Consider the following 18,372-nt stretch of genomic DNA (forward strand, 5'->3'; position numbering starts at 1 on the left):
TTCACGTAATGCGTATTTTCGGAACACTGGGATTGGACGAAAAGATTCACACTCATATCATATGAACAATCCAATTTGAATTCCGGATACATTTCTCGCATTCTAAAATGTAATATCAGGTTCCTCGCAAGCAAAGAAAAAGTAAAAATGAGGTACAGCAAAATTAACCGTTCCGGTCCATGTTCATGTTCATAGATGATCTCTATTCACAGATAACGCATGACGGCATGAGCTGCACTAACTACGCCACGTCACCACGTTCGTGCGCCCACCCTCCCCGGCGGGGGCGGGTTTCCCGTGACGCGGCGACGTCCACGTCGGCAGGCGGGCCCCGCTGCCCCATCCACGTCGGCACCCCCTGCCCCTGCTGCCCGTTCGAAATTCAAAACGCTCCCCCACGCGACGCGTGTCGTATAAGACGCGACGGTTGCTTCCGTTCGTTGGGTCGCTGCTTCCCTCCCCTCCCCTCCCTCCGCGCGCGCTTCGTCTCGGGGTCACCTCGCCGCGGCGGCGGCGCAGGCAAGCAGGGCGGCTAGGGTTTCGCGGCGGCTCCCGGCCGGCTCCGCTTCACCGAGGTGAGCGCTACGATCCCCTCCCCGACTCCGCGCTGACCCTGGCGGGGCAAACCACTGGGGCTAGCTAATTGCGGCGCCTTCATCGTGACGTTGCTGCAGGCCCGCACCGCGCGCTCGCCAGGTGTTCGACGGAAGTTGGGACACCCCGCGACCGGCCGATGCCGAGCGGCGGAAGGCGGCTGCCGCCGTGGACGTCACCGAGGAGCGCGGGGGCGCCGAGGTGGAGCCCTGCTGCTGGTACCCCAGTCGCGGGCGCGGGTTGCGGCCCGGTCTCGGGCTACCGGACGCCGCCCGTCAGCGCGGGAGGCTGCTTCGGCACGCGCGTCACGCCGCCGACGAGCGGGGGCGCGCGCGTGACGCCGCCGTCGACCGGGGGGTGCTCGTCGCGGCCGCCGAGGCCTCCACCTTCCCTGGACTCGCCCTACGTGCGGGCCAAGCAGGCGCAGGTATTTCATGATCGCCGTGGCTCGGGTACCATTCCGGTCATGTTTTGGCTCAGAATTGGATCGTTCCGCGACTAGCTATGCATGGCTACCAGCCTACCATAGTCGGCAATTAGTGCAAATCGTTATCTGGACTCACACATGGAAGTATGGAACTGTCCTCTGCTACTGCTACCACGAAATGGTTTAGGCATTTCTCCTCAACAAGGTTGCAGTGATCAGTACCTTGACATGCAGTCCCTTAACACTTCAATTCTATCAAGCCTTCTAGCTTGTCAGTGTCAGTGAACGCATGATTACCCTGCAAGCTGTATTTGTGATGGCATTTGGTTTGCTGTGTGTGCAATGCTCATTCTCTTTGTTTGCAAACTCGAGAGTAACATATCAGGAGATAAGGATGCAGTAGCCTTTAAGGAAACCTTGGCTGTTTTACGTGCTAAAACTCCCATCGTTTTAGGACACCATGTAGCTGTAACAAAAGACCAGGAAATTGCACTGCACAGATAAAATTGTAGATTAAATGAGCATTAGCATGAACCAAGGAAGTGAAACCCAAATTTTGGTCCTGCTGATGATGCTTCATTTTACGAGAAACCTGTTGTACCAAAAGATTAGACTGACACTATTAAGTCAAGATTTTTATGTGTACTGGCATCAGCTGTTTCTTTCAATTGTGGATGCTCATTTCCATGCTCTTTTGCTTATTTTGCACATAACGTACTACATGTTCGTCAGCTCTTGTAAAGGAAATTGCATTTGCCATCCTGAATATAGGAACTACCATAAGCTGAAATATGCAAGGTTTTTGTTTCCTTATGTTGTTTCTATCCATTCCAGGTAATTGAAAAGGACCCAAACAAGGCAGTTCCATTGTTCTGGGCAGCTATAAACAGCGGTGATCGGATTGAGAGTGCATTGAAAGATATGGCCAATGTACTGAAACAAGCAAATAGGGCTGAAGAAGCCATTGAGGCAATAAGATCCTTTCGTGATCGTTGTCCCTATGAAGCTCAGGATTCCCTTGACAATATTCTTCTTGACCTTTACAAGGTATCTTTGCCCTTTTTCAAAGAAAAATGTTAAGTTTTGTAAGCTAAATCTTCCCCCGTAGCTTCTATCCTGAGGTTAGGTTATGCCGATAGATATGGAACACATTTAGAATATTGCATTGTCCATTGTGAATGAGTCATCTTAAAATAATCAACTATCACATGAATTTTTGATGAAGATGTCACCAATACAATTTTCTGAAACCAATAATTTTCATGTTAAACCAGAAATGTGGTAGGACAGAAGAGCAGATTGAGATGTTGACGATAAAGCTGAGAGTTGTTGATGAGGAGCTAGCTTCTGGCCGGTGGAAAACAAAACTGTCTAAATCTCATGGAAGAGTAGTGTACCTTTCTCTTAGAGATGAAAAAGCAAGGTACTAAAATTCTTTATATTCCCGTTTGAAATTTGACTTGTAAACACTAAGTCCCTTGCTTCTTGTAAAGGTTATTGGGGAACCTTGCATGGGCCTATATGCAGTCTGAAAATTACGAGGAAGCAGAAATGCTCTACAGGTACATCCTGGGTTCATTCTTCTTCTTTTTTTAGATATCATGAATTTTCTCAATGGCATATCGTGAATGGACCTATAAACACTCCACAATACTAAGAGCATGCATGGCCATACTCGCATGTGTGCGTGTGGTGTGCTGCGTGCACCTCCCTTATACAAAAGGAAAAACAGACTAATTTTGGATACTACTGACTTGGAACAGGCAAGCTCTTGCTATAGAAGCTGACTACAACAAAGAGTGTAACTTAGCCATCTGTTTGATGAAGACTGGAAAGTTGGCTGAAGCTAAATACCTGCTCCAAGCTATACCTTACAACTGCGATGATGAAAGTCATGTCAAATCTCTTTCCCGGGCTACTGAAATGCTTAGGGACCTTGAGTTGCAATCACTCCCTTCTCCCATAACTCAGATGAAGTCCAAAGAATCGCGGATTTTGCTTGCTACTGATGTGGAGATACTTGAAGATCCACAGCCACAAACTCTATCAACTCCTTTGAGTCAACTGAAATATAAAGAACCACATATTTCAGTTTCAGCAAATGCAGAGCAACATGAGAAGTGCAGTTCATGGTTTCCATCTCCCATAACTCAGTTGAAGCGTGAAGAACCACGAATTTTGGTTACTGTTGATGCAGAAAAGAATGAAGGCTGTGCAGAGTTCCAAGATCTTTCTCGACTCTTCAATGATGCTGCTACACCTCATTCAATACTTGAAAAACTTCGGAAGCGGTTAGTTAACGAGGCACCAAAAAGTAGCATTCATGACCAGATTCAGACTCATACTCCAACTGAATGCTTGCCCAACTCTGAGGGAAACCATAATGCTAGCGAGAATCCTGTGCAAGGGGGCAAGCTATTGACCAAAGGTGTTAGAAAAACGTGGGCTGACATGGTGGATGAGGAGGAGCAACAATTGGGTGAGGACAAGTCATGGACTGACATGGTGGCTAAGGGTGAACATCAATTGCGCAATGACAAGTTAACAGTGGGTGTGGGCACTACTGAGCAAACTGAAAGCAGCAAACATGCAAGTAAGCAGGAGTACAGAACACCACCACCCTCTCAAGGAAGCAGCACCCTCCACAGACCAGTCATAGGTGGTCACCAACAAGGTTTTTCAGCGAATTCATGGAGACGCAGCAATTCCAAAATCTCCACGGATAACAAAGTGAACTGGGATCTTGTCAGGGCTGCTCCAACATGGAGCAAGCATAAGGTACAGGATCACAGTGGTCGAGTTTGCCAAAGGCCTAACGCAGCTCATCTCAAGGAGAACACTTCAGGCAGCAAACAAGCACCATGGAGAAGCAGCGCATCTCAGCGTGCGCTTTTTCCTGACTGGAAATCAAAGGGTGAAGGATATGGCCATGGTTATGTGCCGTTTGGTGATAATGAGCACTCTCAGGGTTCTAGTCGCACTGAGGCCACTCATCGCTGGCATAATAATGCGGCAGGTACAGTGTCATGGAGGCCACAGAACCGTCTGCGGGTCTTCCAGGAAATCACAAATGAGATCAACCAAAATGTTGTGTAACCATGTCCGTGTTCCTCGCCGTTGATGGAAGTTCTTTCCAGTAGAATGTTGTTTGAACTACAGAGAGATTGGTCAAATGGTTCGGTTCTGTTTTTGAGACTCAGATCTAGAGAATACTCTCCAAATACCATCATAACCAATCATTCGTAGTTCTAGCAAGTTGACGAATCATACCGATCATCATAGCTGTATATATTTTCCTTGTCACTATTGTGCCAAAGTATCTGTAAAAACTGCTACCTGGTTACCAATTTCTCACAGCAGTCACTGTTTTGTGACTGGGGAGAATCTTTCCTCCACTGATCTCACATTGTCTGCACAAGGTGGCTTGCCATGAAAATTTCTTGGAGCCTTGTCACTACTGTTTAGATGTTAGTACGTGGTTCCATCTGTGGCTGGACATCTCCTGCATAATGGGCTGCTGCAAGATCTGAGTGTGCTCCCTCCTCTGTCCACTGCAGGAACAAGCAATGGCGAGGCCTGCAGTTTGCAAATGGACGCAGCCTCCTGCATCTGCATAGTGCTCACCCCCTGTGGCATTTTCTAGCTTGTCTACACACTGGAGCCTGGCGGATTCCATCACTGCAGCTGCTCTGGGTGTCCTAACATGGTGGCTGTCCTTCCTCAGGGGCAGCAATGGCTGGCTGGCTGGCCGGCCGGCAGCCTTGAGCTTCATCTGCAGCCTGACCAGCAAGCTGGGCCCGCTGAGGCCTCGACGATGCCACCAGCTCAGCGGTCATGACGTGTAGCGCTGTGTCGGCATTTCGACGTGGGCGACAAGACTGCCGGCGAGCCTCGCCGGCGCCAGGGCTTTGGCCTCCAATAATTTGGGTTCATGATTGTTGGCTTCACACATGGAGAAGCTAGCTGTCTGCCTGGTGCATGCTGAATCCTCATCCTGGTCCTCGTTTATATGCACATGTATCTATATCTGGTCTTACATCCCTTATGCATGGAAGGTTGTCCATGGTTGGTGCCTTTTTGAGATACTGTTCTTCAAGGGACGCCATGGCAGGCGCGACACCGACCTGAACTTTTCATCCGTTAACGGATGAATGTAATTCGATTAACTCGATCCCGGATTTGCGAATGCGAAATGGAGTGCCATTGCTTCTGCACTTCTCTTTGTGATGATTGATGACATAGTGATCCGCGGTGTGCATTGCCTGGTCAGTATGAGCAGTAAGCACTGCACCAATGGATGCATGCGTTTGGAGGTAGGGTTGCACAGGGCACGTGAGGCCATGGCACACATCTGAGGTACACACAATTACTGCTATATAAACTGTGCGGCCGTCAGAGTGGCAGCCGGCGGGCCTTCCCTGGGTGATGGTACGCCGACCATTACCTGAATCATCTGCATGCGGATGGCTTTTCCAGGGCGACTACTATATGGGCAACTGTTCAGCCGGGCTCAATCATGTCGTGCAGCCATCTTCTTCAGTTAATTTCTTTGACAGGGGGGAGATATAGAAGAGAGAAGACAAGGAACGCACAGTTTTCACGTGCCGATTCTGCGATCGAGTGGTAATTGGCAAGTTGCAGTTTACAGTCCTTAAGCCTGAACCTAATGTCGAGAGAGATATTTGATGGCACTCAAGAGCATTGGCAGATTACAACAAATTTGGACTGAATTCTTTCGTACACGGTTTGTACACTGTACATTTATGACTGGCTGAATATACAGATGTGGATGTAAACTCACTTATACACGCTCTTTTTGCTGACAAAATGAATTAGTTACATTTGAACCACACAGTGAAGATTCAGAACCGCAAGCCATGTAGCTCTTCAAATAGGGGATCAACTTCTCAAAAGCTGCCAACTGCTTCTTGGTATCCTGCAGAGTAGTGAAACACTCAAATACAAAATACAAGGCGTAACAGTGATAAAATCATTTGAATTCATTCTCCATAACTTGGCACAAACTCTGAATCAAGGTGGTCTTGATCTGATGATGTCCCACCCTTTATTTCATCAGGACACTTGTGGCATACTTGCTGGTCAGTGTTGGTTATCTGAGCCATGCTTCCATTGCTTCCCCTCCTCCCCCTCTTCGGAAATGCTTCCGTTTGTTATGACCAATTTGCAACATGTGATTGGCTAATAAGGAGATAATGACATTGCAAAGATTTTGAAATAAAATGGTATAAATTTCAGTCCATGTAGTTGACCCTTATCCATTTCAATACCTGTTACCTTCTGCTCACAATGCCATGTTCAGTACAAAGCACAATATTTCAGTGCGCAACAAACAATCAGGAATAACCCCCTTTGTGTGGGGGTAATTAGCCACGGAAAATAATCTGCATTGATATTTGATTGAAGTTATGCAAATATTCCATTGAAATTTCGGCTTAATGCATGAACATCAGAAAAAACATCTATGGAGAATGGAAATTAAGTAGAATTGATTTGAATGTCGGAAAAACTGTCTTTTTTAAATACCATGAAAAGCAACCATTGTGCCTCACCAAGCCATAGAAAGAATAGTGGTATACAATTAGATAAACCACAATAAATGCAACAAAAACTAAATCCGAAAAGAGGCGATATGAGAGAAGGGACCGAGAAGGAGCTCGGAAATAGAGAGATGCTTGGCTTCGTGCACGCCATCCATCGTAGGCAACATTAGGATTGGTGTTGTTGCTCTAGATGAGTGGCATACAGGGAGCCAGGCACATCTCAAACCATCGCCACCTATGCTTACTCTGCCTGTAGAAAGAAGATCTCTGTAGTTCCCTTGCAGCTTCAAACCATGGCATTGCCATTGCCAATGCAATGCAAGCGTGGTCTAGTGAATCAAAGCTCTTGTTCTAAGGATGAGAATGCTTGTTGTGGTGAAGGAAGGAGGTAGAGGTGCCCAGCCTTTATATAGGCCGTGTGATAGGTTGGAAGGAAGATCCCCGACATACAAGAAATATACATACATAAAAAACAGTAGAGAAGCGATAGGAAGTTAGTTCATGGCATTTCTCAAATCTGCGCTGCAGCTAATTTTACCTGTGGTAATAAAAACAAGGACACACTGTTATTCTACCAGAAGCTTAGCTTTGCCTCTCTCTCTCTCTCAAAAAAAAGAAAAAGCTAGCTTTGCACGAATTAAGCGGCCTACAACGTAAGGCCTAAAAGCCTTTCCCTGTAAAAAGAACTGGCTCTGTTTTTTTTCCATTGTTTTTTTTGTATTAATGAAACGCAAAATTTGACCATTTCCTCTGATCCATGGTGCAAGATTGTTAAGGGTCTGTTTGACAGTGCTCTGATTCCTTCTAAGATGGCTCTGCCTTTACTTTCAATGGTGAAGTAGCTTTTTTTTATGGAGCTGAAACTCTTGGAAAAATGTTTGGTAAAATGGCTTTTTAGTGGCAATGTGGGTAATTTTAGGGGTATCTTGGGGAGGGAGAAGAAGCTATTGAAGCTGCCTTTTGTTCTTTTACCCATTTTCAAAACCATTTTACCAAAAGCTTGCTTTCAAAAGCCATTTTCTATTTGTGCAAAAGCCATTTTCTATTTGTGCCCGTTTAACAGGGCTTTATCAAAAGCCGCTGTAAATGCCCAGCCGAACTGGCCTTAGAGTTGGTTGCTTCACCTTACCGCCAATGATGAGATTTGAAAATGGATGCATCCATGCCGTCAATGAGAGTAGAAACATGTGGAGATTGCGTAGTGCAGCCAATTCATAAGAAGGCCTAACTGTAGTGCAGCCAATTTATAAAAGGCCTAGCTAGACTCACTAAGGAGGAACCTGGTGGCTTTTATATTAAGAAGAAAATATAATCTAAATCGGTCTTGACAAATACTTAGAACTTGGGTATGGTGGTCTGAGCGTATATTCACACCGACAACCGAGCTAGGCTAAATTCTTTGCGCAGCTGATTCATGGCTACAAACAACATTGCAAAGTTATGTATGTTTCTATACAGCTCATAGGTCTCGCCCAAAATCAATCTCAGCTTTCAGTTAAAGCGAGATGATATAATCCCACAAGGCTATACCTTAACATAACGCGCTGGAGGCCCCTCTATCTGTATATATGTCCAAAAATGATCCATAGACAACAACAGAAAAATTAAGGAGCAGCGTTATTAAAGATGACAGCCGATCTAAAACGTCAACGTTACATTGTCAGTAGTAGGCTGTGGACATTGTCAGTAGTAGGCCGTGGACCATGACACTTTGACGGACACCAGAGCGCCATTGTCGAAAGAGTACTCTTTTTCTTCACTTCCATGGATAGTTGGTTTAAAAATAAGAGGTGATTTTCCTTCCGCAATGTCCACGAGAAAGTAGTCATTCATTTCCACAGATGCCACAAAATACTGTGGAAATCTCCCGGTCGAGCGGACGAAGCTATCGCACTCACAATTTTTGCCAGTGAAATCATACTAGTTCTTCTGAGCAGTAGTGTACCCACACATTTGCATGCTGAAACCGCCTTCCGGTACTTGCAGGAAGTCCAGCTCTATGGTTGCCTCAGAACCCTACCGAAATATAATATAATCAAAAGCCACGGAACCATATCGACCGCTTATAGTGGATGTGGAGAGTGCATCGAAATAAACTTTATCCTCCATGAACTGCATGCATCCATCAGCCAGGGTCTTGTCCTTTGTATCGTCATCCCCTATTGCTTTCACTCTGATATCAACTTCAATCAGGCAGTTAATTTTCATGGACATGCCTCTTCTAGGGCTCAACAGGCGGAGATAGCCACCAGTCTGAAAGTTTGTAAGAAACAAGAATATATGAATAATGAAACATTATTTCATCTTCACAGCTTTGCACGTGGAAATAACTATGCATTATGACCAGACTGTACGGCCTAAGTTGTATACTGTGTGGGTCCAGTTGTCACCTTTGAACTAGTCATATAGCCGAGCTGAGTTAAGCTTTTAAAAAAAGAATGAGCCAAGCTGAGCCGAGTTAACTTTTTTAAAAAACTGAGAGAGAGAGAGATCATCTGTATACAGCAGGGTTGTTTATTACACAAACAAAATCACCAAAAATCGTGCTTAATATTACAAGACCATAGATCATAAATATACCCTCGATACAAAAATGGCTTGATTTTTTAAACAACTTTTTGTAGTTTTAAGAATTAAGTGGAAAATACTTAGTTTTGTGTTTTGTGATAACTAGCACAATATCCCTGATGTTCTGTAAGTGTATTTATTTATAACCTAGTGTTTTGAGATGACTTATGAACCCAAAACCCAACATCAATGTAGCAACTAGTAGATTCTACAATGATATATTAAAAAATTCTCGCATACCTAAAGACCCTGTTGACGCCAGATTCTGACACGAGTAAAATCGGCGTTAGGAGAAGAAGAGATTGGAAGATGCGACGAGATACAAGGGCGATGATTGGAAATCGGCCGATAGGTGCTACAGTCAAGGATCGGCCAATTGATGCTACAGTCGAGGATCGGCCGATTGATCCTTGGAGTTCCGCCTCGCCCGACCCCTGAGGTTTGGGATCGGACGCGCCCGACCCTACAGGGGAGGATTTCCGCCTCGCCCGACCCCTGAGGCTTGGGATCGGACGCGCCCAACCCTTCAAGGGAGGATCTCCGCCTCGCCCGACCCCTGAGGTTTGGGATCGGACGCGCCCGACCCTCCAAGGGAGGATCTCCGCCTCGCCCGACCCCTGAGGCTTGGGATCGGACGCGCCCGACCCTCCAAAGGAGGATCTCCGCCTCGTCCGACCTTAGTTCCCAGGGTCGGAATGAGTCCGAGCCCTCGACATGTGGGTCCTGATCGGTTACCTCCTTGCCAAAGAGGTGATCGGCCGATTAGGATTAGGAGGTTGGAATAGTTCGGCCGATGTGGGCTTAAAAAGGATTATGAAGATGAAGAGGGGGTTAGCCCATGAAGCGCGTGAAAATAGTACGAATCGTACTGGTAAATATTCGTTTTTTGTTTAAATTTAGGGATAGAGTTCTAGTCGGATAAGAAGTTTTTCTGTTTAAATTTAGGGATAGAGTTCTAGTCGGATAAGAAGTCGTTTGTACGGGGCTATAAATAGCCACCCTTGTAGATCTGTAATGATAATCAACTCAATACAACAAACTACTGTTTCCTCGTACTTACTTTCAAGTAGGCGACTTCGCCAACACTTTTTCTTCTTTTTCACGAGTTCGTACGGGTTAGCGGGGCTGCATCAACTTGACCTCCGGCTGATCTTGTAAGTTCCGTTTATCGAGTAAATTCTAAGCTTTAACTTCGGGCGCATCGCTGTCGTTTCGTTTAGATTTATTCACCAGTTATCGATATTCACTAGAATTCTAGGTTTTACCTGTTGTTCTAGTTTTATCACCAGTTATCCAGCTAGGAATCGGTGAATTCGGCTTTTCTTGTACTTCATTGTTTAATCTATTTATTTTAGCCGATTAGATCTGTTCCTAGTGTTGTTTCTGTAGCGTTGTTCAGATTACTCTAGTAGTTTTCTTTACAAACGTTGCCTGGTAATCGGTTGCATCATAGCCGATTTCTTTATTGTTGCAAATCGGCCGAATCGCTGATAAGCTTTCTCGAGATCGGAACCTTAGCCGATCGCAACCTCTGGGAACTGACACGTTTATTTCCTTGCCAATCAATAGGTCAGATTGGCTGGCACGCCACGCGAACCGCACCAGGGCAATCACCCGAACAGGAGCTAAGCAGATTCTCTCGGGTTGTGTGTCCGACGCTAGGAATCCGATCAGCCGATTTCTAGCGCCAACACACATTTGGCACGCCCGGTGGGACCAATACAACCGCCACCATGTTGAAAGCTGCTGAAGTCTCCGAAGATAATGTCATCGAAGTGACAGAGGCAGATCTCAGGGACGACCAGAAGGAAGAACTAGAGAGACAGACGGCATACTACCGGAAGACATGTTTGCAGTCCTTCAGTCGCACCAGGAGCGGAGAGACTATGAAAAAGGCTCCGTTTCCAACTCCCAGCCAGATCACAATCACCGAGGACTCGGACAAGATGTCCGAGATGGTTCAGCAATCCATCTATCAAGCTTTCATCGATCAATCCCCGGTGCTTTCTAATACGGTGTACAATGCCGTCATCAGCTCCTTGGCTAGCGGTGTATCTCAAGGGTACCAGGGGCCGGCATATGCTCCGCCGATTACGGCTCCGAACAAGAATACACCTTATTCGGCTTCTCAGCCGATCCAATTTCCAGTTGGGGGTTCTGGCGCTTCCTCATCATCGATCCCTATGGGGTTTAATGGCACGCAGCACCTCCAGCCACGTCCCATTCAGTTGTCCTCTGCGCAGTTTCCTCCGGTTAATCCAGCGCCTTGGGGGGCACCATCAGTGACGGCCGTCCAGGATCAATCGGCCAACCATGGAAGCCCCCAGTTCCAGGCGTCTTTCCAGGCGGCCACTCGACCGACCATGCCGCAGTACCAGCCTGTCGCATCAGAGATGAGCAAAGCAGCAGAGCTCATACTATATGACGAAACAAGCGGCTCATTCAAACAGCCGACCCTGAATACACAGCTGGCTATGACACATCAAATGCCACATACTTTCACTCAACATCAAGTCATCCCGCCGCCAATATACCAGCACGTACCAGTTCCTCAGCCGACGGTTTACCAGCAACAGCCGGACTGGTCAGCACGTATAGCACAGGTGATTCAGGAACAATTCGGCTTGAAACCGAAGGTGCAGACCTACACATACAGGACACCGTACCCGCCTACGTATGATTTATTGCCGTTTCCCCATCGGTATAAAGTTCCTGATTTCACCAAGTTTTCGGGGCTGGACGACACCTCAACCGTGGAACACGTGAACAGATTCATCATCCAATGCGGGGAAGCAGCGGCGCAGGATGCTCTACGGGTGCGTCTTTTCTCATCATCCCTGTCTGGGTCGGCCTTCCAGTGGTTCACCACCTTACCGCCCAACTCGATAATTATATGGGCCAATCTGGAGAGGCAATTTCATAAATACTTCTACGCCGGGGTACATGAGATGAAGCTGTCCGATTTGACCAGCCTCAGGCAGAGAAGCGATGAGCCGATATCCTCATATGTACAGAGGTTTAGGGAAATCAGAAATAAGTGCTACTCCTTGGCTCTGACTGATGCACAGTTGGCCGATATAGCCTTTCAAGGTCTCCTACCTCACATCAAGGAAAAATACGCCTCACAGGAGTTTGAGAGTTTGAGCCAAATCGTCCACCGATTGTCCGGTTACGTTCTTTCGATCCACGGAGGAACTTCCAGAAGAAGGTGGCATACTTAGAAGAGGTTGAAACCGAAGAAGACACAAAAATCGGCCTTGCGGAATGGATTAAAGGAAAGAAGCCGATATCATGTCCGTTCGGCAAGAAGGAGCCAGAAACGTTCGGATTTGACACATCAAAGGCCGATAAAATCTTCGACCTCCTCCTCCAGGAAGGACAGATCAAGCTCTCGCCATACCATATGATTCCTTCTGCCGAACAGCTGAAGAAGATGAAATATTGCAAGTGGCACAACGCTACCTGCCATGACACTAATGAGTGCAAAATCTTCCGGCAGCAGATACAGACGGCCATTGAGCACGGCAGACTCAAATTTGAAGTGCCAACAAAATCAGCCAAGCCGATGAAGATCGACCAGGACCCCTTCCCCACTAACATGGTTGATACGGGAAAGAATTCGCTCCAAACCAAGGTGCTGACATCCGAATCGGCTAAAAAGAGCGGCGCCGTAGACCCCAGAAATCAAGCGGCGCCTGAAGACGTCAAAGGGAAACGGTGGATGGAGGACGATGATGGCGGATCTGGAGAACCACGCCGACCCATTACTTCCCAATTCCTGCTCGACAAATATCAACGGCAACATGAACGATCAAGGTCCCGGGAAGAGGCGATGCGGCGACATGAAGATCATTGGCGATGCCCGTTCTTCATCCACTGCTGGGAAAGCAACCTCAGGTTGCCATCGGTCGATAATTGCCCTGAGTGCAACGGTCCATATCGTCACAATCGACCCTTTAGAAGGTCTCGCTCCAGAGATGGGAGATCAGAGCCGATCAGCAGGAACTGGTGCGATCAAGACAATCGGCGCCCTCCAGTGCGTGTTCGGCTGGGGGGCAGAAGTGACCGGTATGACTGGTCGGAAGGCAGGCGCAATGATGGGCCGGGGGGCAGATTTGATCGACATGACCGGCCAGAAAACAGAGTCAGCGTCCACAGACGACTTGAGGAGATGGCCGATGCTCGGGTGTCAGACGAGAACCCTTTAGGACGCGAACCAGAATGGGAACGCACCAGGCCTCGAACCAAACCGATGAACCCCAGGTGGTGCCCCGATGGATTGACCAAGTCTCAAAAACGAAGAATCCAACGTCTCCGCCAGTGGGAACAGCAGGAAGAAGAGCAACAGTACACGACGGACGAGAAGAAAGGTGGGTCTCAGGTATGGCGCCCCAAAAGAAACGACAGAAGAGGCGACGAATCGGCAGGTGACGAATCGGTAGCCGACATCGACATGGTCTTCATACTGCCAATGGAATTCATGACTCCTGCCGACCGACAGGACATGTCGGCAATGGAAGAGCAGATGGCGCAATTGGCTTTGGAGCCAATGACAGCCACATTTGAGAAGCCCGAAGAAGACAAACGGCAACACCTGAAAGCGTTGTTTCTTAAAGGGCATGTCAATGCCCGACCCATCACCAGATTACTGGTAGACGGAGGGGCTGCAGTCAATATCATGCCATACGCCATGTTCCGGAAGCTAGGGAAGAGCGATGATGACCTGACCAAGACAGACATGATGCTCAAGGACTTCGAGGGCAACGTATCCCCCGCTCGCGGCGCTCTCTGCGTCGACCTCACCATCGGCAGTAAGACCCTTCCTACTACTTTCTTTATTATTAATGGCAAGGGGTCCTACAACATGCTACTCGGCCGAGACTGGATACATGCAAATTGCTGTATCCCATCTACAATGCATCAATGCCTCGTACAGTGGGTCGGCGACAACATCGAGGTGGTCACCGCCGATTCCGCATACAGCATCGCGGCAGCCGACACGCAGCAGTGGAGCTGCGAAACCGTCAAGTGCATATCCGGGAGAGTATGGGATACTGACTTCTTGAAGGTGTCCGATTTTGGCCTACAGCCGATCCGAGCAGTTGGCTCCGAGGACTCAGATTAAATGGATCAGTTTGCCCGAGAAGATGGGAAGCTGGGACACGGGTTCACGTCGGCCGATTCATTAGAAATGATAGATTTAGGCGATGGTACCAAACCAAGGCCGACATATATTAGTGCAAATTTAGATCCGGAATACAAATGTAAACTGACAAGTTTGTTAAGGGAATTTAAGGATTGCTTTGCTTGGGAATATCATAAGATGCCCGGATTAGACCGATCTATCGTTGAGCATCGGTTACCCATAAAGTCAGGGTATCGGCCGTATCAACAGCCTGCACGGCGGTGCAATCCTAAAATCCTACCAGACATAAAGGCCGAAATAACACGGCTAATCGAAGCAAAATTTATTCGGCAATGTCGTTATGCCGAATGGATCTCCAACATTGTACCAGTATACAAGAAGAACGGAAAGCTACGCGTATGCGTCGATTTCAGGAACCTCAATCAGGCCACACCAATGGATGGATACCCCATGCCGACGGCCGATGTGCTGATAGATGCCGCCGCGGGACACAAGGTTATTAGTTTCATGGATGGAAACGCTGGGTACAATCAGATACTTATGGCCGAAGAAGACATACCCAAAACGGCCTTCAGCTGCCCAGGTCACCTTGGTTTATTCGAGTGGGTGGTAATGACTTTCGGCTTGAAAAACACCGGCGCCACGTATCAGAGAGCCATGAACTACATATTTCATAAACTTATCGGCATACTAGTAGAAATCTACATCGACGACGTCGTAGTCAAGTCAAAAGGACACCAGGAGCATCTGGCCGATTTACGACAAGTATTGGAGTGCACTAAGAAACATGGGCTGAAGATGAACCCGAATAAGTGTGCCTTCGGCATATCCGCCGGACAATTCTTAGGATTCATGGTGCACGAGCGGGGAATAGAAATCAATCAGAAAACTATAGCGGCCATCAACAAAGTCGTGGCCCCGCAGAATAAAACTGAGTTGCAATCTCTAATCGGCAAGGTGAATTTCATCAGAAGTTCATATCTAATCTGTCTGGGCGAATCCAAGCCTTCACACCATTGTTAAAGTTGAAGCCCGACCAGGAGTTCATATGGGGGGAAGAGCAACGCAAGGCATTGGAAGACATCAAGCAGTACTTGGTCTCACCACCGGTATTGGTCCCTCCTCAAACTGGTAAGCCGTTTAAACTATATTTATCAGCCGATGAAAGAGCTATTGGGTCGGCTCTGGTCCAGGAGTTCGAGGGAAAGGAACGAGTAATTTATTATGTCAGTAGAAGACTTCTGGACGCCGAAACAAGGTATCCTCCAGTGGAGCGGTTGGGCCTATGCCTTTACTTCTCATGCACCAAACTCAGGCACTATTTGCTGTCAGCGGAATGTGTGGTCGTATGCAAGGACGACGTGGTAAAATACATGCTATCACTGCCGATTTTGAAAGGACGAATCGGCAAATGAATCTTGGCTTTGTCGGAGTTTGACCTTTGATATGAATCGGCAAAGGCCGTTAAGGGTCAGGTCATGGCCGATTTCGTTGCCCAACACTGCGGACCAGAGACTACCTTCATGGAACCGGTACCTTGGACCTTATACTTTGATGGATCGTCGTGTGGGGTCGGATCAGGAATCGGCATCGTCCTCATATCACCTCGGGGGGCAAGCTATGATTTTTCTCTGCCGATAGAAGCATCCGCCACTAACAATCAAGCAGAGTACCAAGCTATACTGAAAGGATTACAATTGCTAAGAGAAGTCAAGGCCGATTCTGTCGAAGTTTTTGGAGATTCCATGCTTATCGTGGATCAATTAACAGGGAAGTCCGAATGCAAGGACGATGTGTTGAGGATTTATTACGAAGATTGCCTGCAGCTTCTGAAAGAATTCAAATCGGCAGTTATCGAGCACATCCCAAGGAATCATAACGAGGATGCCAACAAGCTTGCCCAACACGCATCTGGGTATCGGCCGATTCGAGGCACCATGGCTCTAGAGCTCGCGGCCGATGACTGGCGAAAGGAGATTGCCGATTACCTGAAAGATCCATCTAAGAAAGTGGATCGGCGGGTACGTTTTCATGCTACCAAATACGTGTTACTGGAAGACGACTTGTTGTACCGAACAATTGATGGCGTCCTACTCAAGCGTCTAGGAAGGGAGGAGGCTAAGACTCTGATGGGAGAAATCCATGAAGGAGTGTGTGGAGCCCACCAATCAGCACATAAGATGAAATGGTTGATTAGGAATAATGGATATTACTGGCCGACGATCCTCGAAGATTGCTTCAAATATTATAAAGGATGCCAGGATTGTCAGAAATTCTGGAATGTCCAACGCACGCCCGCATCGGCCATGAATCCCATTATCAAGCCATGGCCGTTCAGAGGTTGGGGAATAGACCTCATCGGCCAAATTTATCCTCCGTCAAGCAAAGGGCACAAGTTCATTCTGGTGGCACTGATTATTTCACCAAATGGGTGGAGGCAATTCCGTTAAGGGCCGTAACATCGGCTGCTATGGTTGACTTCGTAAGAGACCATATCGTCTACCGTTTCGGCATCCCCCAGACTATCACAACCGATCAAGGGACGATGTTTACATCGGGAGAATTCGAGGAGTTCACGGTCGATATGGGAATCAAATTGTTAAACTCCTCTCCATATTATGCCCAAGCAAACGGCCAGGCCAAATCTTCCAACAAAGGGATAATTAAGTTAATCAAGAGGAAGATAGAGGAGCAGCTGAAAAAATGGCATTTATGTCTGACCGAAGCTTTGTGGGCATACAGGATGGCTTGCCATGGGGCCACCAAGATGTCCCCTTATCAGTTGGTGTACGGTCACGAGGCGGTACTACCATGGGAATTGAGAGCAGGGTCGAGACGCACTTCGCTCCAGGACCAGTTAGCGGCCGACGACTACTCCTCACTCATGAAAAGGGAACTTGATGACTTGGCTAGCCAACGATTGAGAGCTTTGATAAGCATCGAAGAAAACAAGAAGAAAGTAGCCAGGTGGTATGATAAGAAGGTCAAAGTCAAACAATTCTCTCCGGAGGACCTGGTATGGAAGTTAGTGTTGCCGATCGGGTCGAAAGATCCTAAATTCGGTAAGTGGTCCCCTACGTGGGAAGGGCCGTATAAAATCGGCAGATGTGCTCCAGGAAACGCCTATATTCTGGAAACAATCGAAGGAGAAGAGTTTACTAGGGCTCTGAACGGAAGATACTTGAAAAGGTACTACCCTAGTATATGGGTCGGAGCATAAGGATCGACCATGATGAACAACACACAGCCGATACAAAAGGATTCGTCTAGAGAAAAAACGTAATCGTCCAGATCGGCCGATATATTTCATTCGGTACGGACGGTGGGTTACACGGCCGACAAGGTACAAGTCGCCCTTAGAACAAAAAATAATTAATCACGCTTTTTTCTTAAGCTCTCTCTCAGCCCGACCTAGTTCTATCAGAAGACGGATGTACTCTTCTTCTATCTCCTTCATTGAAGCCTCCACTTCGACTTGACGGGGGAGAGGATGACTCCGGTCCATGGCCGGGCGTGATGTTCCTGCTGCTGCGTCTTCAAGGACGATTTGATGAGGAAGCGGATGACTTCAGTCGGCTTGAGGTCGCCGGTGGCCGTTGCCGTCCAGAAAGTTCCATATCCGTCGGACGTCAGCAGGGACGTGCTCTTGGAGTTCGTCGCAATGAGCCCTGATTAAGTCCTTGTGTTCTTGCGACAGTGGTTCGTCGGAGTGCACGAGTCTGATGGCGCATTCGAGTTCAGGGCTAAGACGCCGCGGCTGAAAACAAAAACATATGTATAGCCATCGAAAAGGTGATTCCCTTCAGAGGAGTTAAACTAAGAAAGAGAACGAAGGCAAATCTTTTACCTGATTAACAGAGGAAGAGGTAGAGGATGAAGAAGACATGACTGAAAGGCGCACCGACGCGAACAGGTCGGAGAAGATGAAGCCGAGCTAAACAGGTACGGTCACCTAGGCCGGTGTTTATAAAGAAAGGAAGGCGTGGGTGTTTGGTAAGACGCGTCCCATCGGAAGTGAAAAAGGTAGTAAATAAGGGGGCGCCGCGAAGGACGGTCAAAGGGGTCATTAAATGTTC

The 18,372-nt window shown here is 47.6% G+C and overlaps 1 protein-coding gene and 1 long non-coding RNA gene across 2 annotated transcripts; one reads left to right on the plus strand and one right to left on the minus strand.

Moving 5' to 3' along the window:
- Positions 1-444: 444 nt before the first annotated feature.
- Positions 445-4,411, plus strand: LOC101755455. The gene is made up of 6 exons (XM_004972882.3): positions 445-575; positions 675-1,021; positions 1,856-2,068; positions 2,296-2,444; positions 2,515-2,583; positions 2,785-4,411. Exons 2-6 carry the CDS (start codon positions 734-736, stop codon positions 4,115-4,117), a joined length of 2,052 nt encoding a protein of 683 aa, XP_004972939.1. The 5' UTR covers positions 445-575; positions 675-733; the 3' UTR covers positions 4,118-4,411.
- Positions 4,412-5,722: 1,311 nt separating this feature from the next.
- LOC111257571 lies at positions 5,723-6,945 on the minus strand. The gene is made up of 2 exons (XR_002678072.1): positions 6,036-6,945; positions 5,723-5,957 (listed from the first exon to the last, which is right to left on the minus strand). It is a non-coding gene; the product is annotated as an uncharacterized LOC111257571 (long non-coding RNA).
- Between the last annotated feature and the right edge of the window lie 11,427 nt (positions 6,946-18,372).

The sequence above is a fragment of the Setaria italica genome, chromosome VI (assembly GCF_000263155.2).
Source record: "Setaria italica strain Yugu1 chromosome VI, Setaria_italica_v2.0, whole genome shotgun sequence".
Lineage (NCBI taxonomy): Eukaryota > Viridiplantae > Streptophyta > Magnoliopsida > Poales > Poaceae > Setaria > Setaria italica.